Genomic DNA, 22,130 nt, shown 5'->3' on the forward strand with positions numbered 1-22,130 from the left:
ACATCATTATCATTACATCATTTTCATTACGTCATCATTATCATTACATCATTATCATTACATCATTATCATTACGTCATCATTATCATTACATCATTATCATTACGTCATCATTATTATTCCCCCCTGCCCCACCCCCCCGTGACCCCACTCCCCCGTGACCCCCCCGTGACCCCCCGTGACCCCCCCCGTGACCCCCCCGTGACCCCCACGTGACCCCACAGGGCCGCTGTGCAGCGTGTTGGTGTCGCGCTTTGGATGCCGCCCGGTGATGATTGGTGGAGGCCTTCTGGCGGCAGCTGGCATGGTGGGGGCCTCGTTCAGCACCTCCATCATTCACGTGTACCTCCTGGCTGGGGTCACCACGGGTCAGTGGGTCAGTCGGTCAGTCGGTCAGTCAGTCAGTGAGTCAGTGAGTCAGTCAGTCAGTCAGTGAGTCAGTCAGTGAGTCAGTCGGTCAGTCAGTGAGTCAGTCAGTCGGTCAGTCAGTGAGTCACTCGTTCAGCACCTCCATCATTCACGTGTACCTCCTGGCTGGGGTCACCACGGGTCAGTGGGTCAGTCGGTCAGTCAGTCGGTCAGTCGGTCAGTCAGTGAGTCAGTCAGTCGGTCAGTGAGTCGGTCAGTGAGTCAGTCAGTCAGTCAGTGAGTCACTCGTTCAGCACCTCCATCATTCACGTGTACCTCCTGGCTGGGGTCACCACGGGTCAGTCGGTCAGTCGGTCAGTCGGTCAGTCAGTCAGCACCTCCATCATTCACGTGTACCTCCTGGCTGGGGTCACCACGGGTCAGTCGGTCAGTCGGTCAGTCGGTCAGTCAGTCAGTCAGTGAGTCAGTCAGTGAGTCACTCGTTCAGCACCTCCATCATTCACGTGTACCTCCTGGCTGGGGTCACCACGGGTCAGTCGGTCAGTCGGTCAGTCGGTCAGTGGGTCAGTCAGTCGGTCAGTCAGTGAGTCAGTCAGTGAGTCAGTCAGTGAGTCAGTCAGTCAGTGAGTCACTCGTTCAGCACCTCCATCATTCACGTGTACCTCCTGGCTGGGGTCACCACGGGTCAGTCGGTCAGTCGGTCAGTCGGTCAGTCAGTCAGTCAGTGGGTCAGTCAGTGAGTCACTCGTTCAGCACCTCCATCATTCACGTGTACCTCCTGGCTGGGGTCACCACGGGTCAGTGGGTCAGTCGGTCAGTCGGTCAGTCAGTGAGTCAGTCAGTCAGTGAGTCACTCGTTCAGCACCTCCATCATTCACGTGTACCTCCTGGCTGGGGTCACCACGGGTCAGTGGGTCAGTCGGTCAGTCGGTCAGTCAGTGAGTCAGTCAGTCAGTGAGTCACTCGTTCAGCACCTCCATCATTCACGTGTACCTCCTGGCTGGGGTCACCACGGGTCAGTCGGTCAGTCGGTCAGTCGGTCAGTCAGTCGGTCAGTCGGTCAGTCAGTGAGTCAGTCAGTCGGTCAGTGAGTCGGTCAGTGAGTCAGTCAGTGAGTCAGTCAGTGAGTTAGTGGGTCAGTCAGTCAGTGAGTGGGTCTGTCGGTGAGTCACTCGTTCAGCACCTCCATCATTCACGTGTACCTCCTGGCTGGGGTCACCACGGGTCAGTCAGTCAGTCGGTCAGTCGGTCAGTCAGTCGGTCAGTCAGTCGGTCAGTCACTCGTTCAGCACCTCCATCATTCACGTGTACCTCCTGGCTGGGGTCACCACGGGTCAGTCAGTCAGTCGGTCAGTCGGTCAGTCAGTCGGTCAGTCAGTCGGTCAGTCACTCGTTCAGCACCTCCATCATTCACGTGTACCTCCTGGCTGGGGTCACCACGGGTCAGTCGGTCAGTCGGTCAGTCGGTCAGTCAGTCAGTCAGTGAGTCAGTCGGTGAGTCACTCGTTCAGCACCTCCATCATTCACGTGTACCTCCTGGCTGGGGTCACCACGGGTCAGTCGGTCAGTCGGTCAGTCGGTCAGTCAGTGAGTTAGTGAGTCAGTGAGTCAGTCAGTGAGTCAGTCAGTCAGTCAGTCAGTCGGTCAGTCAGTCAGTGGGTCAGTCAGTCGGTCAGTCAGTGAGTCACTCGTTCAGCACCTCCATCATTCACGTGTACCTCCTGGCTGGGGTCACCACGGGTCAGTCGGTCAGTCGGTCAGTCAGTCAGTGGGTCAGTCAGTGAGTCAGTCAGTGAGTCAGTCAGTGAGTCAGTCAGTCGGTCAGTCAGTGAGTCACTCGTTCAGCACCTCCATCATTCACGTGTACCTCCTGGCTGGGGTCACCACGGGTCAGTCGGTCAGTCGGTCAGTCGGTCAGTCGGTCAGTCAGTCAGTGAGTCAGTGAGTCAGTCAGTCGGTCAGTCAGTGAGTCAGTCAGTGAGTCAGTCAGTGAGTGGGTCAGTCGGTGAGTCACTCGTTCAGCACCTCCATCATTCACGTGTACCTCCTGGCTGGGGTCACCACGGGTCAGTCGGTCAGTCGGTCAGTCGGTCAGTCAGTGAGTTAGTCAGTGAGTCAGTGAGTGAGTCAGTCGGTCAGTGAGTTAGTCAGTGAGTCAGTCAGTGAGTTAGTGAGTCAGTGGGTCAGTCAGTGAGTGGGTCACTCGTTCAGCACCTCCATCATTCACGTGTACCTCCTGGCTGGGGTCACCACGGGTCAGTCGGTCAGTCGGTCAGTCGGTCAGTCAGTCGGTCAGTCAGTCAGTGAGTTAGTGAGTTAGTGGGTCAGTCAGTCGGTCAGTGAGTCAGTCAGTGAGTCAGTGAGTCACTCGTTCAGCACCTCCATCATTCACGTGTACCTCCTGGCTGGGGTCACCACGGGTCAGTCGGTCAGTCGGTCAGTCGGTCAGTCAGTCAGTTAGTCGGTCGGTCAGTAAGTCAGTGAGTCACTCGGTGAGTCAGTGAGTCACTCGTTCAGCACCTCCATCATTCACGTGTACCGCCTGGCTGGGGTCACCACGGGTCAGTCGGTCAGTCGGTCAGTCGGTCAGTCAGTGAGTCAGTCGGTCAGTCAGTGAGTTAGTGAGTTAGTGGGTCAGTCAGTCGGTCAGTGAGTCAGTCAGTGAGTCAGTGAGTCACTCGTTCAGCACCTCCATCATTCACGTGTACCTCCTGGCTGGGGTCACCACGGGTCAGTCGGTCAGTCGGTCAGTCGGTCAGTCAGTCAGTGAGTCAGTCAGTCAGTCAGTGAGTCAGTCAGTGAGTCAGTCAGTCACTCGGACACGCACCTCCATCATTCACGTGTACCTCCTGGCTGGGGTCACCACGGGTCAGTCGGTCAGTCGGTCAGTGAGTCAGTCGGTCAGTCAGTCGGTCAGTGAGTCAATGAGTCAGTCGGTCGGTCAGTCAGTCAGTCAGTCGGTCAGTCGGTCAGTCGGTCAGTGAGTCGGTCAGTCAGTCGGTCGTCAGTCACTCAGAAAATCACCTCCATCATTCACGTGTACCTCCTGGCTGGGGTCACCACGGGTAAGTCGGTCAGTCGGTCAGTCGGTCAGTCAGTCAGTCGGTCAGTCAGTCGGTCAGTCAGTGAGTCACCCACACAATCACTAAGTCACTCACTCACACACTCAGTCACACACTCAGTCACCTACTCACCCACACAATCACAGTCACTCAGTCAGTCACACACTCAGTCACTCAGTCACCTACTCACCCTTACAATCACTCAGTCACACACTCAGTCAGTCACACACTCAGTCACACACTCAGTCACTCAGTCACCTACTCACCTACACATTCACTCAGTCACCTACTCACCTACACATTCACTCAGTCACCTACTCACCTACACATTCACTCAGCCACTCAGTCAATCAGTCACACACTCAGTCAGTCACACACTCAGTCACTCAGTCACCTACTCAGTCACACACTCAGTCACTCAGTCACACACTCAGTCACACACTCAGTCACTCAGTCACTCAGCCACTCACTCAGTCACTCACTCAGTCACACACTCAGTCAATCAACCAATCAGTCACTCACCCACAAAATCACTCAGTCACTCACTCAGTCACACACTCAGTCACTCAGTCACTCAGTCAGTCACACACTCAGTCACTCAGTCAGTCAATCAACCAATCAGTCACTCAGTCAGTCACTCAGTCACACACTCAGTCACTCACCCACTCAGTCACTCAGTCAGTCACCCACTAAGTCACTCAGTCACCTACTCACCCATACAATCACTCACTCAGTCACTCACTCAGTCACTCACTTAGTCAGTTACACTCCGTCAGTCAGTCACACACTCAATCACTCAGTCAGTCACACTCAGTCACTCACTCAGTAACAAACTCAGTCACACACTCAGTCACTCAGTCACCTACTCACCTACACATTCACTCAGTCACCTACTCACCTACACATTCACTCAGTCACTCAGTCAGTCACACACTCAGTCACTCAGTCAGTCACCCACTAAGTCACTCAGTCACCTACTCACCCATACAATCACTCACTCAGTCACTCACTCAGTCACACACTCAGTCAGTCAGTCACTCAGTCAGTCACTCAGTCAGTCACTCAGTCACTCACCCACACAATCACTCAGTCACTCACTCAGTCACTCACTCAGTCACACACTCAGTCACTCAGTCAGTCACTCAGTCACCTACTTACCAACACAATCACTCAGTCACTCAGTCAGTCACTCAGTCACACACTCAGTCACACTCAGTCACACACTCAGTCGCTCAGTCAGTCACTCAGTCACTCACTCAGTCACACACTCAGTCACTCGGTCACTCAGTCACCTACTCGCCCACACAATCACTCAGTCAGTCACACACTCAGTCACCCACTCACTCACAAACAGTCACTAACTCAGTTATCCACTTACTCTATGCATGTATATGGGTCTCTACGTATCTCGATGGGGGTCTTGATGTACGTGTATGGGTCTCTGTGTGTCTCTATGTATCTCTATGGGTCTCTGTGGGTCTCTATGTATCTCTATGTATCTCTATGTATATATGTATCTCTATGTGTCTCTGTGTGTCTCTGTGTGTCTCTATGTATCTCTATGGGTCTCTATGGGTCTCTATGAGTCTATATGTGTCTCTATGTGTCTCTATGTATCTCTATGGGTCTCTATGTATCTCTATGTATCTCTATGTATCTCTATGTGTGTCTCTATGTATCTCTATGGGTCTCTATGTATCTCTATCTATCTCTATGTATCTCTATGTATCTCTATGGGTCTCTATGTGTCTCTATGGGTCTCTATGTATCTCTATGTATCTCTGTGTATCTCTATGTATCTCTATGTATCTCTATGTGTCTCTATGTATCTCTAAGGGTCTCTATGTATCTCTATGGGTCTCTATGTGTCTCTATGTATCTCTATGCATCTCTATGCATCTCTATGGGTCTCTATGTGTCTCTATGTATCTCTATGTATCTCTATGTATCTCTATGTGTGTCTCTATGTATCTCTATGGGTCTCTATGTATCTCTATGTATCTCTATGTATCTCTATGTGTCTCTATGTATCTCTATGGGTCTCTATGTATCTCTATGGGTCTCTATGTGTCTCTATGTATCTCTATGTATCTCTATGTATCTCTATGTGTCTCTATGTATCTCTATGGGTCTCTATGTATCTCTATGTATCTCTATGTATCTCTATGTATCTCTATGGGTCTCTATGTATCTCTATGTATCTCTATGGGTCTCTATGTATCTCTATGGGTCTCTATGTATCTCTATGTATCTCTATGTATATATGTATCTCTATGTGTCTCTGTGTGTCTCTGTGTGTCTCTATGTATCTCTATGTATCTCTATGTATCTCTGTGTCTCTATGTATCTCTATGTGTCTCTATGTGTCTCTATGTGTCTCTATGTATCTCTAAGGGTCTCTATGTATCTCTATGTATCTCTATGTATCTCTATGTATCTCTATGGGTCTCTATGTATCTCTATGTATCTCTATGGGTCTCTATGTATCTCTATGGGTCTCTATGTATCTCTATGGGTCTCTATGTGTCTCTGTGTGTCTCTGTGTATCTCTATGTATCTCTATGGGTCTCTATGTATCTCTAAGGGTCTCTATGTATCTCTATGTATCTCTATGTATCTCTATGTGTCTCTATGTGTCTCTGTGTGTAGGCATGTGTCTCTATGTATCTCTATGTATCTCTATGGGTCTCTATGTATCTCTATGGGTCTCTATGTATCTCTATGTATCTCTATGGGTCTCTATGTATCTCTATGGGTCTCTATGTGTCTCTGTGTGTCTCTGTGTATCTCTATGTATCTCTATGGGTCTCTATGTATCTCTAAGGGTCTCTATGTATCTCTATGTATCTCTATGTATCTCTATGGGTCTCTATGTATCTCTATGGGTCTCTATGTATCTCTATGTATCTCTATGTATCTCTATGGGTCTCTATGTGTCTCTATGTATCTCTATGTATCTCTATGTATCTCTATGTATCTCTATGGGTCTCTATGTGTCTCTATGTATCTCTATGTGTCTCTATGTATCTCTATGTGTCTCTGTGTGTAGGCATGTGTCTCTATGTATCTCTATGTATCTCTATGTATCTCTATGGGTCTCTATGTATCTCTATGTGTCTCTATGTATCTTTATGTATCTCTATGTGTCTCGATGTATCTCTATGTATCTCTATGTATCTCTATGAGTCTCTATGGGTCTCTATGTATCTCTATGGGTCTCTATGGGTCTCTATATATCTCTATGTATCTCTATGTATCTCTATGGGTCTCTATGTATCTCTATGTATCTCTATGGGTCTCTATGTATCTCTATGTGTCTCTGTGTTTAGGCATGGGCCTGGCTCTCAACTTCCAGCCGTCACTCATCATGCTGGGTCGCTACTTCAGCAAGAGGCGCCCTCTGGCCAATGGGCTTGCAGCAGCAGGCAGTCCAGTGTTTTTGTGTACCCTCTCTCCTCTCAATCAGGTGGGTGGGTGGTGGTGGTGGTGGGGGGGTGGTGGTGGTGGTGGTGGGGGGGTGGTGGTGGTTGGGGGGGGGGTGGGTGGGTGGGTGGGTGGGTGAGTGGGTGAGTGGGTGAGTGAGTGAGTGGGTGAGTGAGTGAGTAAGTGAGTTAGTGGGTGAGTGAGTGGGTGAGTAAGTGAGTTAGTGGGTGGGTCGGTGGGTGGGTGAGTGGGTGAGTAAGTGAGTTAGTGGGTGAGTGAGTGGGTGGATGGGTGGGTGAGTGAGTGGGTGGGTGGGCGGGTGAGTGAGTGAGTGGGTGAGTGGGTGAGTGGGTGAGTGAGTGGGTGGGTGGGTGAGTGGGTGGGTGGGTGAGTGGGTGGGTGGGTGAGTGGGTGGGTGGGTGAGTGGGTGGGTGGGTGGGTGAGTGAGTGAGTGAGTGGGTGGGTGAGTGGGTGGATGGGTGGGTGAGTGAGTGAGTGGGTGAGTAAGTGAGTTAGTGGGTGAGTAAGTGAGTTAGTGGGTGGATGGGTGGGTGAGTGAGTGGGTGAGTGGGTGAGTGGGTGAGTGGGTGGGTGAGTGGGTGAGTGGGTGAGTAAGTGAGTTAGTGGGTGAGTAAGTGAGTTAGTGGGTGGGTGGGTGGGTGAGTGAGTGGGTGAGTGGGTGAGTGGGTGAGTGGGTGGGTGAGTGGGTGAGTGGGTGGGTAAGTGAGTGGGTGGGTGGGTGGGTGGTTGGGTGCTAGGTCTGTGATGATGATTATGACGATGTTGATGATGATGATGTTGATGATGTTAATGATGATGTTGATGATGATGATGTTGATGATAATGTTGATGATGATGGTGATGTTGATGATGATGGTGATGATGATGGTGATGATGATGATGTTGTTAACGATGTTAATGATGATGATGGTGATGATGATGTTAATGATGATAATGATGTTAATGATGATGTTGATGATGATGTTGATGATAATGTTGATGATGATGGTGATGTTGATGATGATGGTGATGATGATGGTGATGATGATGATGTTGTTAATGATGTTAATGATGATGATGGTGATGATGATGTTAATGATGATAATGATGTTAATGATGTTAATGATGATGTTGATGATGATGTTGATGATGATGTTACAGCTGCTACAGCATCACTTTGGATGGAGAGGGGGCTTCATGGTTTTGGGAGGTCTGCTCCTCAACTGTTGTCTCTGCGGGGCCCTGATGAGGCCCCTTGTCCCACCTCCTGGACAGGCTCAGAAGTTGATGGGTGCCAGTACGAAACATCACCAACATCAACAACAACACCAACATCATCTACAACATCATCAACAACAACAACAACATCATCAACATCATCAACATCAACAACATCAACAACATCAACATCAACTTCATCAACACCAACAACATCAACAACATCACCAACATCAACAACACCAACATCAACATCATCAACAACATCAACATAATCAACAACAACACCAACATCAACAACATCAACAACATCAACAACATCAACAACATCAACATCACCATCATCAACATCAACAACATCACCAACATCAACATCACCAACATCACCAACATCACCAACAACACCAACATCACCAACATCACCAACATCAACAACAACATCACCAACATCACCAACATCACCAATATCACCAACATCACCAACATCGCTATTACCACAAACACCATCACCATCACCAACATCAACAATATCAACAACATCATCAACATCACCACCATCGCTATTAACACAAACACCATCACCATCGTCAACATCACTAACATCAACACCAACATCACCAACACCACCATCGTCAACATCACCACCAACATCAACAACATCACCATAATCGTCAACATCACCAACATCAACATCATCAACATCACCAACAACAACATCACCAACATCACCAACATCACCAACATCAACATCATCACCAACATCACCAACAACAACAACATCAACATCATCAACATCACCAACAACAACATCAACATCATCACCAACATCATCACCAACATCATCAACATCATCAACATCACCAACAACAACATCACCAACATCACCAACATTACCATCATCACCATCATCACCACCATCGCCATTAACACAAACACCATCGTCAACATCATCATCATCATCACCACCATCATCATCACCAACATCACCATCACCGCAAACATCACCCACCACCATCAACACCATCACCACCATCACCACCACCACCACCATCACCACCACCACCACCATCACCATCACCACCACCATCACCACCACCATCACCACCACCATCACCACCACCATCACCACCACCATCACCACCACCATCACCACCACCCCCACCACCACCACCACGGTTACCATCTGCATGAGCACCATCAGGGCCGAGGGATTTCCCCTCCCCCGGGACCTCACAGAAATGTTCAGCAAATCTGCAAACCTGTTCCTGGGGGGTGGAGGGGGGTGGAGGAGATTGGATCGCCCTCAGTACTTCCTCAACAGATGGCACCTCAGCCAGCCACTCACAGGGGGTGACTTCTTCAAATATTTGAGGCACCGCAGCCTCAGCAGGGTCATCCCCACTTTGTGCCACGATGTTTTCCTGGCTGAGGGATTTCCCCTCCCCCGGGACCTCACAGAAATGCTCAGCAAATCTGCGAACCTGTTCCTGGTGGTGGTCGGAGATTGGATCACCGTTTTTTCCCCCCCTAATGATGGTTAATAGGTGAGGCGCTGCAGGTTACTTTTTTGATGGAGTTAAAAATGGGGATTTGTGATCGCGGGCCACTGAGGCAGACTCCATCTCCTCAGCAACCCGCGACCACCACCCATCCTTGCAGCGCCTCACGGCTCTCCGAACCTCCGAGCGAAGGCTGCGGTAAGCCTCCTCATTCTCCGACGTGGAATTCTGTAGCCGATGACAGTGGGCCTGTCGCTTTTTCTCAGCCAGCCTGAACACCTCCTCTGTCAGCCAGGCTCTCTGGGGAGGTCTGGACCACGTACCCAAAGCAGCCATTGCAGCTGCATGAGTCACAGTCCTAAACCTCGCCCATTTACCCTCGACATCAGGAGGAGTCGGGGACGATGCCAATCCCAGCCGCAAGCGACGATGAAATTCTCGCTTGCAACTTTCATCAGATAACTGAGACCAGGCCACTTTATGTTGGAATGGGGTCCTGGGTGTACACCCACCACCGGAGTGGAAGAATGGCAGGCGCATCTTACAGATGACTAGTCGATGGTCAGAGGGCAGATCAGCTCCACGGTAGGTCCTGGTGTCAAGGACATGGGCTCGCATCCGCTGGTCCGTCACTATGTAGTCCAGCAGATGTTCTTGCTTGGACCCGGCATGCGTCCATGATGTTGTGTGGATGCGCCGATGCCGGAACAGCGTGTTGGTAATTACAAGCCCATGGGCTGCACAAAAATCTAGCAGCCTCCTACCGTTGTTATTGAGCTGATCTGGCCCATGCCCTCCAATCGCTCCAGACCAGGTGCCAGCATCATGACCAACTCGGGCATTGAAGTCACCCAACATGATGACTCTATCCCTAGGGGCCACTTTAGCCAGCACCTGTGACAGGAGGTCACAGAAGGCATCTGACTCATATCGGCCTCTCTCCCCGTGTCTCTCTCCCCGTGTCTCTCCCCCCGTGTCTCTCTCCCCGCGTCTCTCTCTCCACCATGTCTCTCTCTCCCGTGTCTCTCTTTCCCGTGTCTCTCTCCCCGTGTCTCTCTCTCCACGTGTCTCCCCCCCGTGTCTCTCTCTCCCCGTCTCTCCCCGTGTCTCTCTCCCGTGTCTCTCTCTCCCCGTGTCTCTCTCTCCTCGTGTCTCCCCCCTGTGTGTCTCTCTCCCGTGTCTCTCTCTCCCCGTGTCTCTCTCTCCTCGTGTCTCCCCGTGTCTCCCCGTGTCTCTCTCTCTCCTGTGTCTCTCTCCCCCCGTGTCTCCACCCGTGTCTCTCTCTCCCCGTCTCTCCCCGTGTCTCCCCGTGTCTCTCTCTCCCCGTGTCTCTCCCCCCCCCCGTGTCTCTCTCCCCCGTGTCTCTCTCTCCCCGTCTCTCCCCGTGTCTCTCTCTCCCCCGTCTCTCTCTCCCGTGTCTCTCTCTCTCTCCCCGTGTCTCCCCCCTGTGTGTCTCTCTCCCGTGTCTCTCTCTCCCCGTGTCTCTCTCTCCCCGTGTCTCCCCGTGTCTCTCTCTCTCCTGTGTCTCTCTCCCCCCGTGTCTCCACCCGTGTCTCTCTCTCCCCGTCTCTCCCCGTGTCTCCCCGTGTCTCTCTCTCCACATGTCTCTCTCCCCGTGTGTCTCTCTCTCCCCGTCTCTCTCCACCGTGTCTCTCTCTCCCCGTGTCTCTCCCTCCCCGTGTCTCTCTCTCCCCGTGTCTCTCTCTCCCCGTGTCTCTCTCTCCCCGTGTCTCTCTCCCCCCGTGTCTCTCTCCCCCCGTGTCTCTCTCCCCCCGTGTCTCTCTCCCCCCGTGTCTCACTCTCCCCGTCTCTCCCGTCTCTCCCCGTGTCTCTCTCTCCCCCATGTCTCTCTCTCTCCGTCTCTCCTGTCTCTCCCCATGTCTCTCTCTCTCACCGTGTCTCTCTCTACGTGTGTCTCTCTCTCCCCGTGTCTCTCTCTCCCCGTCTCTCCCCGTGTCTCTCTCTCCCCGTCTCTCTCCCCGTGTCTCTCTCTCCCCGTGTCTCTCTCTCCCCGTCTCTCCCCGTGTCTCTCTCTCCCCGTCTCTCCCCGTGTCTCTCTCTCTCCCCGTGTCTCTCCCCTGTGTGTCTCTCTCCCGTGTCTCTCTCTCTCCCCGTGTCTCCCCCCTGTGTGTCTCTCTCCCGTGTCTCTCTCTCCCCGTGTCTCTCTCTCCCCGTCTCTCCCCGTGTCTCTCTCCCGTGTCTCTCTCTCCCCGTGTCTCCCCCCTGTGTGTCTCTCTCCCGTGTCTCTCTCTCCCCGTGTCTCTCTCTCCTCGTGTCTCCCCGTGTCTCCCCGTGTCTCTCTCTCCCCGTGTCTCTCCCCCCCGTGTCTCTCTCTCCCCATCTCTCCCCGTCTCTCCCCGTGTCTCTCTCTCCCCGTCTCTCCCCGTGTCTCTCTCTCCCCCGTCTCTCTCTCCCGTGTCTCTCTCTCTCCCCGTGTCTCCCCCCTGTGTGTCTCTCTCCCGTGTCTCTCTCTCCCGTGTCTCTCTCTCCCCGTGTCTCTCTCTCCCCGTGTCTCCCCGTGTCTCTCTCTCTCCTGTGTCTCTCTCCCCCCGTGTCTCCACCCGTGTCTCTCTCTCCCCGTCTCTCCCCGTGTCTCCCCGTGTCTCTCTCTCCCCGTCTCTCCCCGTGTCTCTCTCTCCCCCGTCTCTCTCTCCCGTGTCTCTCTCTCTCCCCGTGTCTCCCCCCTGTGTGTCTCTCTCCCGTGTCTCTCTCTCCCGTGTCTCTCTCTCCCCGTGTCTCTCTCTCCCCGTGTCTCCCCGTGTCTCTCTCTCTCCCCGTGTCTCTCTCTCCCCGTGTCTCTCTCTCCCCGTGTCTCTCTCCCCCGTGTCTCTCTCTCCCCGTGTCTCTCTCCCCCCCGTGTCTCTCTCTCCCCGTGTCTCTCTCCCCGTGTCTCTCTCCCCGTGTCTCTCTCTCCCCGTGTCTCTCTCCCCCGTGTCTCTCTCTCCCCCGTGTCTCTCTCTCCCCGTGTCTCTCTCTCCCCGTGTCTCTCTCTCCCCGTCTCTCCTGTCTCTCCCCATGTCTCTCTCTCTCACCGTGTCTCTCTCTCCGTGTCTCTCTCTCTCCCCATGTCTCTCTCTCCCCGTCTCTCCTGTCTCTCCCCGTGTCTCTCTCTCCCCCGTGTCTCTCTCCCCCCCGTGTCTCTCTCCCCGTGTCTGTCCCTCCCCGTGTCTCTCTCTCCCCGTGTCTCTCTCTCCCCGTGTCTCTCTCTCCGTGTGTCTCTCTCTCCCCGTGTCTCTCTCTCCCCGTCTCTCCCCGTGTCTCTCTCTCTCCCCGTCTCTCTCCCCGTGTCTCTCTCTCCCCGTGTCTCTCTCTCCCCGTCTCTCCCCGTGTCTCTCTCTCCCCGTCTCTCCCCGTGTCTCTCTCTCTCCCCGTGTCTCTCCCCTGTGTGTCTCTCCCCGTGTCTCCCCCCTGTGTGTCTCTCTCCCGTGTCTCTCTCTCCCCGTGTCTCTCTCTCCCCGTCTCTCTCTCTCCCCGTCTCTCCCCGTGTCTCTCTCTCCCCCGTGTGTCTCTCTCTCCCCCGTGTGTCTCTCTCTCCCCCGTGTCTCTCTCTCTCCCCGTGTCTCTCTCCCCCCCGTCTCTCCCCGTGTCTCTCTCCCCCCTGTCTCTCTCTCTCCCCTCTCCCCACGGCACCAGACGCCACCACCACCACCACCACCTCCACCACCACCACCACCACCGCTCCACCACCAGCACCACCACCTCCCCGACGCCGCCACCGCCCGCTGATCGACCTCTCCGTGATCCGCCACCGCGGCTTCGTGGTCTATGCGGTGTCGGCCACGCTCATGGTGCTGGGCCTGTTCGTGCCGCCCGTCTTCGTGGTGAGCTACGCCAGGCACCTGGGCACGCCGGACCCCAAGGCGGCGTTCCTCCTCTCCGTCATCGGCCTCGTGGACGTCTTCGCCCGGCCGGCAACGGGCCTCGTCACGGGCGTGGAGCGAGTGCGGCCATACTCCGCCTACCTGCTCAGGTGCAGCACGTGGTGGTGGTGGTGGTGGTGGGTGGTGGTGGTGGGTGGTGGTGGTGGTGGGTGGTGGTGGTGGTGGGTGGGGGGTGGTGGGTGGTGGAGAGACACGGGGAGAGAGAGACATTGGGAGAGCCGGGGAGAGACAGGGGGAGAGAGAGACAGGGGGAGAGAGAGACACGGAGAGAGAGAGACACGGAGAGAGAGAGACACTGAGAGAGAGACACTGAGAGAGATGGAGAGAGAGACACGGGGTGAGAGAGACACTGAGAGAGAGACACTGAGAGAGAGACACGGGGAGAGATGGAGAGAGACACTGAGAGAGAGACACGGGGAGAGATGGAGAGAGACACGGGGAGAGAGACACGAGCCTCCTCACGGGCGTGGAGCGAGTGCGGCCATACTCCGCCTACCTGCTCAGGTGCAGAGGGTGGGGTGGGTGGTGGTGGAGAGACACGGGGAGAGAGACTCTGGGAGAGACGGGGAGAGACACGGGGAGAGAGAGACACTGGGAGAGAGAGACGCGGGGAGAGAGACTCTGGGAGGGACGGGGAGAGACACGGGGAGAGAGAGACACGGGGAGAGAGAGACACGGGGAGAGAGACACACGGAGAGAGAGACACTGAGAGAGAGACACTGAGAGAGAGACACGAGCCTCCTCACGGGCGTGGAGCGAGTGCGGCCATACTCCGCCTACCTGCTCAGGTGCAGCACGTGGTGGTGGGGTGGGTGGTGGAGAGACGCGGGGAGAGAGAGAGACGCGGGGAGAGAGACACGGGGAGAGAGACACGGGGAGAGAGAGACACGGGGAGAGAGACACACGGAGAGAGAGACACGGGGAGAGATGGAGAGAGACACTGAGAGAGAGACACGAGCCTCCTCACGGGCGTGGAGCGAGTGCGGCCATACTCCGCCTACCTGCTCAGGTGCAGCACGTGGTGGTGGGGTGGGTGGTGACGGTGGTGGTGAGATACGGGGAGAGAGAGACATTGGGAGAGAGACGGGGAGAGAGACACGGGGAGAGAGAGACACGGGGAGAGAGAGACACTGGGAGAGAGAGAGACACAGGGAGAGAGAGACACTGGGAGAGATGGAGAGAGACACAGGGAGAGACACGGGGTGAGAGAGAGACACGGGAAGAGAGAGACACTGGGAGAGAGAGACACTGGGAGAGATGGAGAGAGAGACACGGGGTGAGAGAGAGACACGGGGAGAGAGAGACACTGGGAGAGAGAGAGAGACACAGGGAGAGAGAGACACTGGGAGAGATGGAGAGAGACACAGGGAGAGACACGGGGAGAGAGAGACACTGGGAGAGAGAGACACTGGGAGAGATGGAGAGAGACACGGGGAGAGAGAGACACGGGGGAGAGATGGAGAGAGACACGGGGAGAGAGAGACACGGGGGAGAGATGGAGAGAGACACGGGGAGAGAGAGACACTGGGAGAGAGAGACACGGGGAGAGACACGGGGAGAGACACGGGGAGAGAGACACTGAGAGAGATACACTGAGAGAGAGAGACACGGGGAGAGAGAGACACGGGGAGAGAGAGACACGGGGGGAGAGAGACACGGGGAGAGAGAGACACGGGGAGAGAGAGACACGGGGAGAGAGACACGGGGAGAGACTCTCTCACCGTGTCTCAGTCTCCCCGTGTCTCTCTCTCTCCCCGTGTCTCTCTGTCTCCGTGTCTCTCTGTCTCCGTGTCTCTCTGTCTCTCTCTCTCTCCCCGTGTCTCCGTGTCTCTGTCTCCCTGTCCCCGTGTCTCCGCCGAGTAGCTTCGCGATGATCTTCAACGGCACGGCCGACCTCCTGGGCTCCCTGGCCAGCACCTACGCCGGTATAGCCGTGTCTCTCTGTCTCACCGTGTCTCTCTCTCCCCGTGTCTCTCTGTCTCTCTCTCTCCGTGTCTCTGTCTCCCTGTCCCCGTGTCTCCGCCAAGTAGCTTCGCGATGATCTTCAATGGCACGGCCGACCTCCTGGGCTCCCTGGCCAGCACCTACGCCGTGTCTCTGTCTCTCTGTCTCACCGTGTCTCTGTCTCCCTGTCCCCGTGTCCCCGTGTCTCCCCGTGTCTCCGCCGAGTAGCTTCGCGATGATCTTCAACGGCACGGCCGACCTCCTGGGCTCCCTGGCCAGCACCTACGCCGTGTCTCTGTCTCTCTGTCTCACCGTGTCTCTCTCACCGTGTCTCTCTCTCACCGTGTCTCTCTGTCTCCCTGTCCCCGTGTCCCCGTGTCTCTGTCTCCCCGTGTCTCCGCCGAGTAGCTTCGCGATGATCTTCAACGGCACGGCCGACCTCCTGGGCTCCCTGGCCAGCACCTACGCCGTGTCTCTGTCTCTCTGTCTCACCGTGTCTCTCTCACCGTGTCTCTCTCTCACCGTGTCTCTCTGTCTCCCTGTCCCCGTGTCCCCGTGTCTCTGTCTCCCCGTGTCTCCGCCGAGTAGCTTCGCGATGATCTTCAACGGCACGGCCGACCTCCTGGGCTCCCTGGCCAGCACCTACGCCGTGTCTCTGTCTCTCTGTCTCACCGTGTCTCTGTCTCCCTGTCCCCGTGTCCCCGTGTCTCCCCGTGTCTCCGCCGAGTAGCTTCGCGATGATCTTCAACGGCACGGCCGACCTCCTGGGCTCCCTGGCCAGCACCTACACCGGTATAGCCGTGTCTCTGTCTCACCGTGTCTCTCTGTCTCACCGTGTTTCTCTCTCCCCGTGTCTCCGTGTCTCTGTCCCCGTGTCTCTCCGTGTCTCCGCCGAGTAGCTTCGCGATGATCTTCAACGGCACGGCCGACCTCCTGGGCTCCCTGGCCAGCACCTACGCCGGTATAGCCGTGTCTCTGTCTCACCGTGTCTCTCTCTCCCCGTGTCTCCGTGTCTCTGTCTCCCTGTCCCCGTGTCTCCGCCGAGTAGCTTCGCGATGATCTTCAACGGCACGGCCGACCTCCTGGGCTCCCTGGCCAGCACCTACACCGGTATAGCCGTGTCTCTGTCTCACCGTGTCTCTCTCTCCCCGTGTCTCCGTGTCTCTGTCTCCCTGTCCCCGTGTCTCCGCCGAGTAGCTTCGCGATGATCTTCAACGGCACGGCCGACCTCCTGGGCTCCCTGGCCAGCACCTACGCCGGTATAGCCGTGTCTCTCTCCCCGTGTCTCTCTCTCCCCGTGTCTCTCTCACCGTGTCTCTCTCTCCCCGTGTCTCCGTGTCTCTCTCTCTCCGCCGAGTAGCTTCGCGATGATCTTCAACGGCACGGCCGACCTCCTGGGCTCCCTGGCCAGCACCTACGCCGTGTCTCTGTCTCTCTGTCTCACCGTGTCTCTGTCTCCCTGTCCCCGTGTCTCCGCCGAGTAGCTTCGCGATGATCTTCAACGGCACGGCCGACCTCCTGGGCTCCCTGGCCAGCACCTACGCCGGTATCGCCGTCTTCTGTGTCTTCTTCGGCATCTCGTACGGGATGGTGGGCGCTCTGCAGTTCGAGGTGCTCATGGGGCTGACGGGGCCGGAGACATTCCCCTCGGCACTCGGACTCGTCCTCCTGATGGAGGCCGGAGCCGTACTCGTCGGACCTCCTGGAGCGGGTGAGGGGTGGTGGTGGTGGTGTGGGGTGGTGACGGTGGTGGTGGTGGTGGTGGTGGGTGGTGACGGTGGTGGTGGTGGTGGTGGGGGTGGTAGTGGTAGTAGTGGTAGTGGTAGTAGTAGTTGTAGTTGTGGTGGTAGTAGTAGTGGTAGTAGTGGTGGTAGTAGTGGTAGTAGTAGTAGTGGTGGTAGTGGTAGTAGTAGTAGTGGTGGTAGTGGTAGTAGTAGTGTGGTAGTAGTAGTAGTGTTAGTAGTAGTGGTAGTAGTAGTGGTGGTAGTAGTGGTAGTAGTAGTGGTAGTAGTAGTGGTAGTAGTGGTAGTAGTAGTAGTAGTGTTAGTAGTAGTGGTAGTAGTAGTGGTAGTAGTGGTAGTGGTAGTAGTAGTAGTAGTGGTAGTAGTAGTGTGGTAGTAGTAGTGGTAGTAGTAGTGGTAGTAGTAGTAGTGGTAGTAGTGGTAGTAGTAGTGGTAGTAGTAGTAGTGGTAGTAGTAGTGGTAGTAGTGGTAGTAATAGTAGTGGTAGTAGTAGTAGTGGTAGTAGTAGTGGTAGTAGTAGTGTTAGTAGTAGTAGTGGTAGTAGTAGTAGTGGTAGTAGTGGTTGTAGTAGTGGTAGTAGTAGTAGTGGTAGTAGTAGTGGTAGTAGTAGTAGTGGTAGTAGTAGTAGTGGTAGTAGTAGTGGTAGTAGTAGTGGTAGTAGTAGTAGTGTTAGTAGTAGTGGTAGTAGTAGTGGTAGTAGTAGTAGTGGTAGTAGTAGCAGTAGTGGTAGTAGTAGTAGTGGTAGTAGTAGTAGTAGTGGTAGTAGTAGTAGTGGTAGTAGTAGTGGTAGTAGTAGTAGTGGTAGTAGTAGTAGTGGTAGTAGTAGTAGTGGTAGTAGTGGTAGTAGTAGTGGTAGTAGTAGTAGTAGTAGTGGTAGTAGTAGTGGTAGTGGTAGTAGTAGTGGTAGTGGTGGTAGTAGTGGTAGTGGTGGTAGTAGTGGTAGTGATGGTAGTAGTGGTAGTAGTGGTAGTAGTAGTAGTGGTAGTAGTAGTAGTGGTAGTAGTAGTAGTGGTAGTAGTAGTGGTAGTGGTGGTAGTAGTGGTAGTGGTAGTGGTGGTAGTAGTGATGGTAGTAGTGGTAGTAGTAGTAGTGGTAGTAGTAGTAGTGGTAGTAGTAGTAGTAGTGGTAGTAGTAGTGGTGGTGGTAGTAGTAGTAGTAGTGTTAGTAGTAGTAGTGGTAGTAGTGGTAGTAGTAGTGGTAGTAGTAGTGGTAGTAGTGATGGTAGTAATAGTAGTAGTGGTAGTAGTAGTGGTAGTGATGATAGTGATAGTAGTAGTGGTAGTAGTAGTAGTGATGGTAGTGGTGCTAGTAGTGGTAGTAGTGGTAGTAGTAGTGGTAGTAGTAGTGGTAGTAGTGGTAGTAGTAGTGATGGTAGTAGTAGTGGTAGTGATGATAGTGATGGTAGTAGTAGTGGTAGTAGTGGTAGTGATGATAGTGATGGTAGTAGTAGTGGTAGTAGTAGTAGTGGTAGTGATGATAGTGATGGTAGTAGTAGTGGTAGTAGTAGTAGTGGTAGTAGTAGTAGTGGTAGTAGTAGTAGTGATGGTAGTGGTAGTAGTGGTAGTAGTGATGGTAGTAGTAGTGGTGGTAGTGATGGTAGTAGTAGTGATGGTAGTGATGATAGTGATGGTAGTGATGGTAGTAGTAGTGGTAGTGTTAGTAGTAGTGGTAGTAGTAGTGATGGTAGTGATGGTAGTGTTAGTAGTAGTAGTGTTAGTAGTGGTAGTGATGGTAGTAGTGATGATAGTGATGGTAGTGATGGTAGTGATATCATCTCAACACCTGACCACAATCCCATCACCGGTGACCACCCACCTTCCCCCCACCTTCCCCCCACCTTCCCCCCACCTTCCCCCCACCTTCCCCCCACCAGGTCGCCTGGTGGACTACACCCACAGCTACGTGTACATCTTCTACCTGGCAGGCGCCGAGGTGCTCTTGGCCGGCCTCGTCCTAGCCCTGGGGGCTCTTCTGTGCCTCAGGGGCAACCACAACCACCAGCACGACCACGCCCACCAACACGTGGGCGGGGCAGCAGCGGCGGTGGGCGGGGCAACGGCGGGGGCGACCAATGGGCAGGGAGACACGGAGACGCGCGTGTGACGTAGGGGGGGGGGGGTGTGTGGGGGGGGGTGTGGGGGTCTGACTAGCCACTCAGCTACCCACTCAGCTACTCACTCAGCTACTCACTCACCTACTCACTCAGCTACTCACTCAGCTACTCACTCAGCTACTCACTCACTCAGCTACTCACTCACCTACTCACTCACCTACTCACTCACTCAGCTACTCACTCACTCAGCTACTCACTCACTCACCTACACACTCACCTACTCACTCACTCAGCTACTCACTCACTCAGCTACTCACTCAGCTACTCACTCAGCTACTCACTCACTCAGCTACTCACTCACTCAGCTACTCACTCAGCTACTCACTCACTCAGCTACCCACTCAGCTACTCACTCAGCTACTCACTCAGCTACTCACTCACTCAGCTACTCACTCAGCTACTCAGCTACTAACTCAGCTACTCACTCAGCTACTCACTCAGCTACTCACTCAGCTACTCACTCACTCACCTACTCACCTACTCACTCACTCACCTACCCACTCACCTACTCACTCAGCTACTCACTCAGCTACTCACTCACTCAGCTACTCACTCAGCTACTCACTCAGCTACTCACTCACCTAATCACTCACTCACCTACTCACCTACTCACTCACTCACCTACCCACTCACCTACTCACTCAGCTACTCACTCACTCAGCTACTCACTCACTCACCTACTCACCTACTCACTCACTCACCTACCCACTCACCTACTCACTCAGCTACTCACTCAGCTACTCACTCACTCAGCTACTCACTCAGCTACTCACTCAGCTACTCACTCAGCTACTCACTCACCTAATCACTCACTCACCTACTCACCTACTCACTCACTCACCTACCCACTCACCTACTCACTCAGCTACTCACTCACTCAGCTACTCACTCACTCACCTACTCACCTACTCACTCACTCACCTACCCACTCACCTACTCACTCAGCTACTCACTCACTCAGCTACTCACTCAGCTACTCACTCACTCACCTACTCACTCAGCTACTCACTCACCTACTCACTCACCAACCTGCTCACCTACTCACTCACCAACCTGCTCACTCACTCACCTACACACTCAGCTACTCACTCAGCTACTCACTCACCTACTCACTCACCAACCTGCTCACCTACTCACTCACTCACTCACCTACTCACTCACCTACTCACTCAGCTACTCACTCAGCTACTCACTCAGCTACTCACTCACCAACCTGCTCACCTACTCACTCACTCACTCACCTACTCACTCACCTACTCACTCAGCTACTCACTCAGCTACTCACTCAGCTACTCACTCACTCAGCTACTCACTCACCTACTCACTCAGCTACTCACTCACTCACTCACCAACCTACTCACTCACTCACTCAGCTACTCACTCAGCTACTCACTCAGCTACTCACTCAGCTACTCACTCAGCTACTCACTCACCAACCTGCTCACCTACTCACTCACTCACCTACTCACCTACTCACTCACCTACTCACTCACTCACCTACTCACTCACTCACCTACTCACTCACCTACTCACTCACCTACTCACTCACCTACTCACTCGCCTACTCACTCACTCACTCGCCTACTCACTCAGCTACTCACTCACCAACCTACTCACTCACTCACCTACACACTCACCTACTCACTCACTCACTCACCCACTCAGCTAAACACTCACCTACTCACTCACTCACCTACCCACTCAGCTACACACTCACTCACCTACCCACTCAGCTACACACTCACTCACCTACTCACTCACTCACCCACTCAGCTACTCACTCACTCACCTACTCACCTACTCACTCACCTGCTCACCTACCCACTCAGCTACTCACTCACCAACCTGCTCACCTACTCACTCACCTACTCACTCACCAACCTGCTCACCTACTCACTCACCTACTCACTCATTCACCTACTCACTCACCTACTCACTCACTCACCTACCCACTCAGCTACACACTCACTCACCTACTCACTCACTCACCCACTCAGCTACTCACTCACCTACTCACTCACTCACTCACCTACTCACCTACCCACTCAGCTACTCACTCACCTACTCACTCACCAATCTGCTCACCTACTCACTCACCTACACACTCACCTACTCACTCACCTACTCACTCACCCACTCAGCTACTCACTCAGCTACTCACTCACCTACTCACTCACCTACTCACCTACTCACTCACCTACCTGCCTACCCACTCACCTACTCACTCACCTACCTGCTCACCCGCTCACCCATTCACCTACCTGCTCACCCACTCACCTACCTGCTCACCCACTCACTCACCCACTCACTCACCCACTCACCCACCCAATCACTCACCCACTCATTCACTCATTCACCCACTCACTCACTCACTCACCCACTCACTCACTCACCCACTCACTCACCCACTCACTCACCCACTCACTCACCCATCCACCCACTCACTCACGCACTGTGTGTGTGAGTGGGGAGCGGTGGTGCAGTGGTTAGCGCACTGTGTGTGAGTGGGGAGTGGTGGTGCAGTGGTTAGCGCACTGTGTGTGTGTGTGGGGAGTGGTGGTGCAGTGGTTAGCGCACTCGGTGTGTGTGTGTGGGGAGTGGTGGTGCAGTGGTTAGCGCACTCGGTGTGTGTGTGTGGGGAGTTGTGGTGCAGTGGTTAGCGCACTGTGTAAGTGTGGGCAGTGGTGGTCACGTGGAAGGGAGAGACAAAGGCGGCCGGGCGTGGTGCTGTATGTAGCCACAGTGCCGGTAGCCTTCATAGGTGCAGCACTTGCCCCTACAGCCCTGCTAGAGGCTACCTGGGGGAGCTTTGTCTGTGTGTCTAACACAGCACTTGCCCCTACAGCCCTGCTAGAGGCTACCTGGGGGAGCTTTGTCTG

At 54.1% G+C, this 22,130-nt stretch overlaps 1 protein-coding gene across 1 annotated transcript in view; it reads left to right on the forward strand.

Moving 5' to 3' along the window:
- LOC116938053 (monocarboxylate transporter 4-like) overlaps positions 1 to 19,244 on the forward strand; it is a 42,323-nt gene extending 23,079 nt beyond the window's left edge. The window contains exons 2-7 of the mRNA XM_076057021.1: positions 225 to 368; positions 6,761 to 6,897; positions 8,016 to 8,151; positions 13,205 to 13,541; positions 16,881 to 17,107; positions 19,012 to 19,244. Coding sequence (XP_075913136.1) covers positions 225 to 368; positions 6,761 to 6,897; positions 8,016 to 8,151; positions 13,205 to 13,541; positions 16,881 to 17,107; positions 19,012 to 19,241 — 1,211 coding nt within the window. The 3' untranslated portion in view covers positions 19,242 to 19,244. The remainder of the gene's footprint in view (positions 1 to 224; positions 369 to 6,760; positions 6,898 to 8,015; positions 8,152 to 13,204; positions 13,542 to 16,880; positions 17,108 to 19,011) is intronic.
- Positions 19,245 to 22,130: the final 2,886 nt, after the last annotated feature.

The sequence above is a fragment of the Petromyzon marinus genome, chromosome 79 (assembly GCF_048934315.1).
Source record: "Petromyzon marinus isolate PM22_M1 ecotype Great Lakes invasive population chromosome 79, UKy_Petmar_22M1.pri1.0, whole genome shotgun sequence".
Lineage (NCBI taxonomy): Eukaryota > Metazoa > Chordata > Hyperoartia > Petromyzontiformes > Petromyzontidae > Petromyzon > Petromyzon marinus.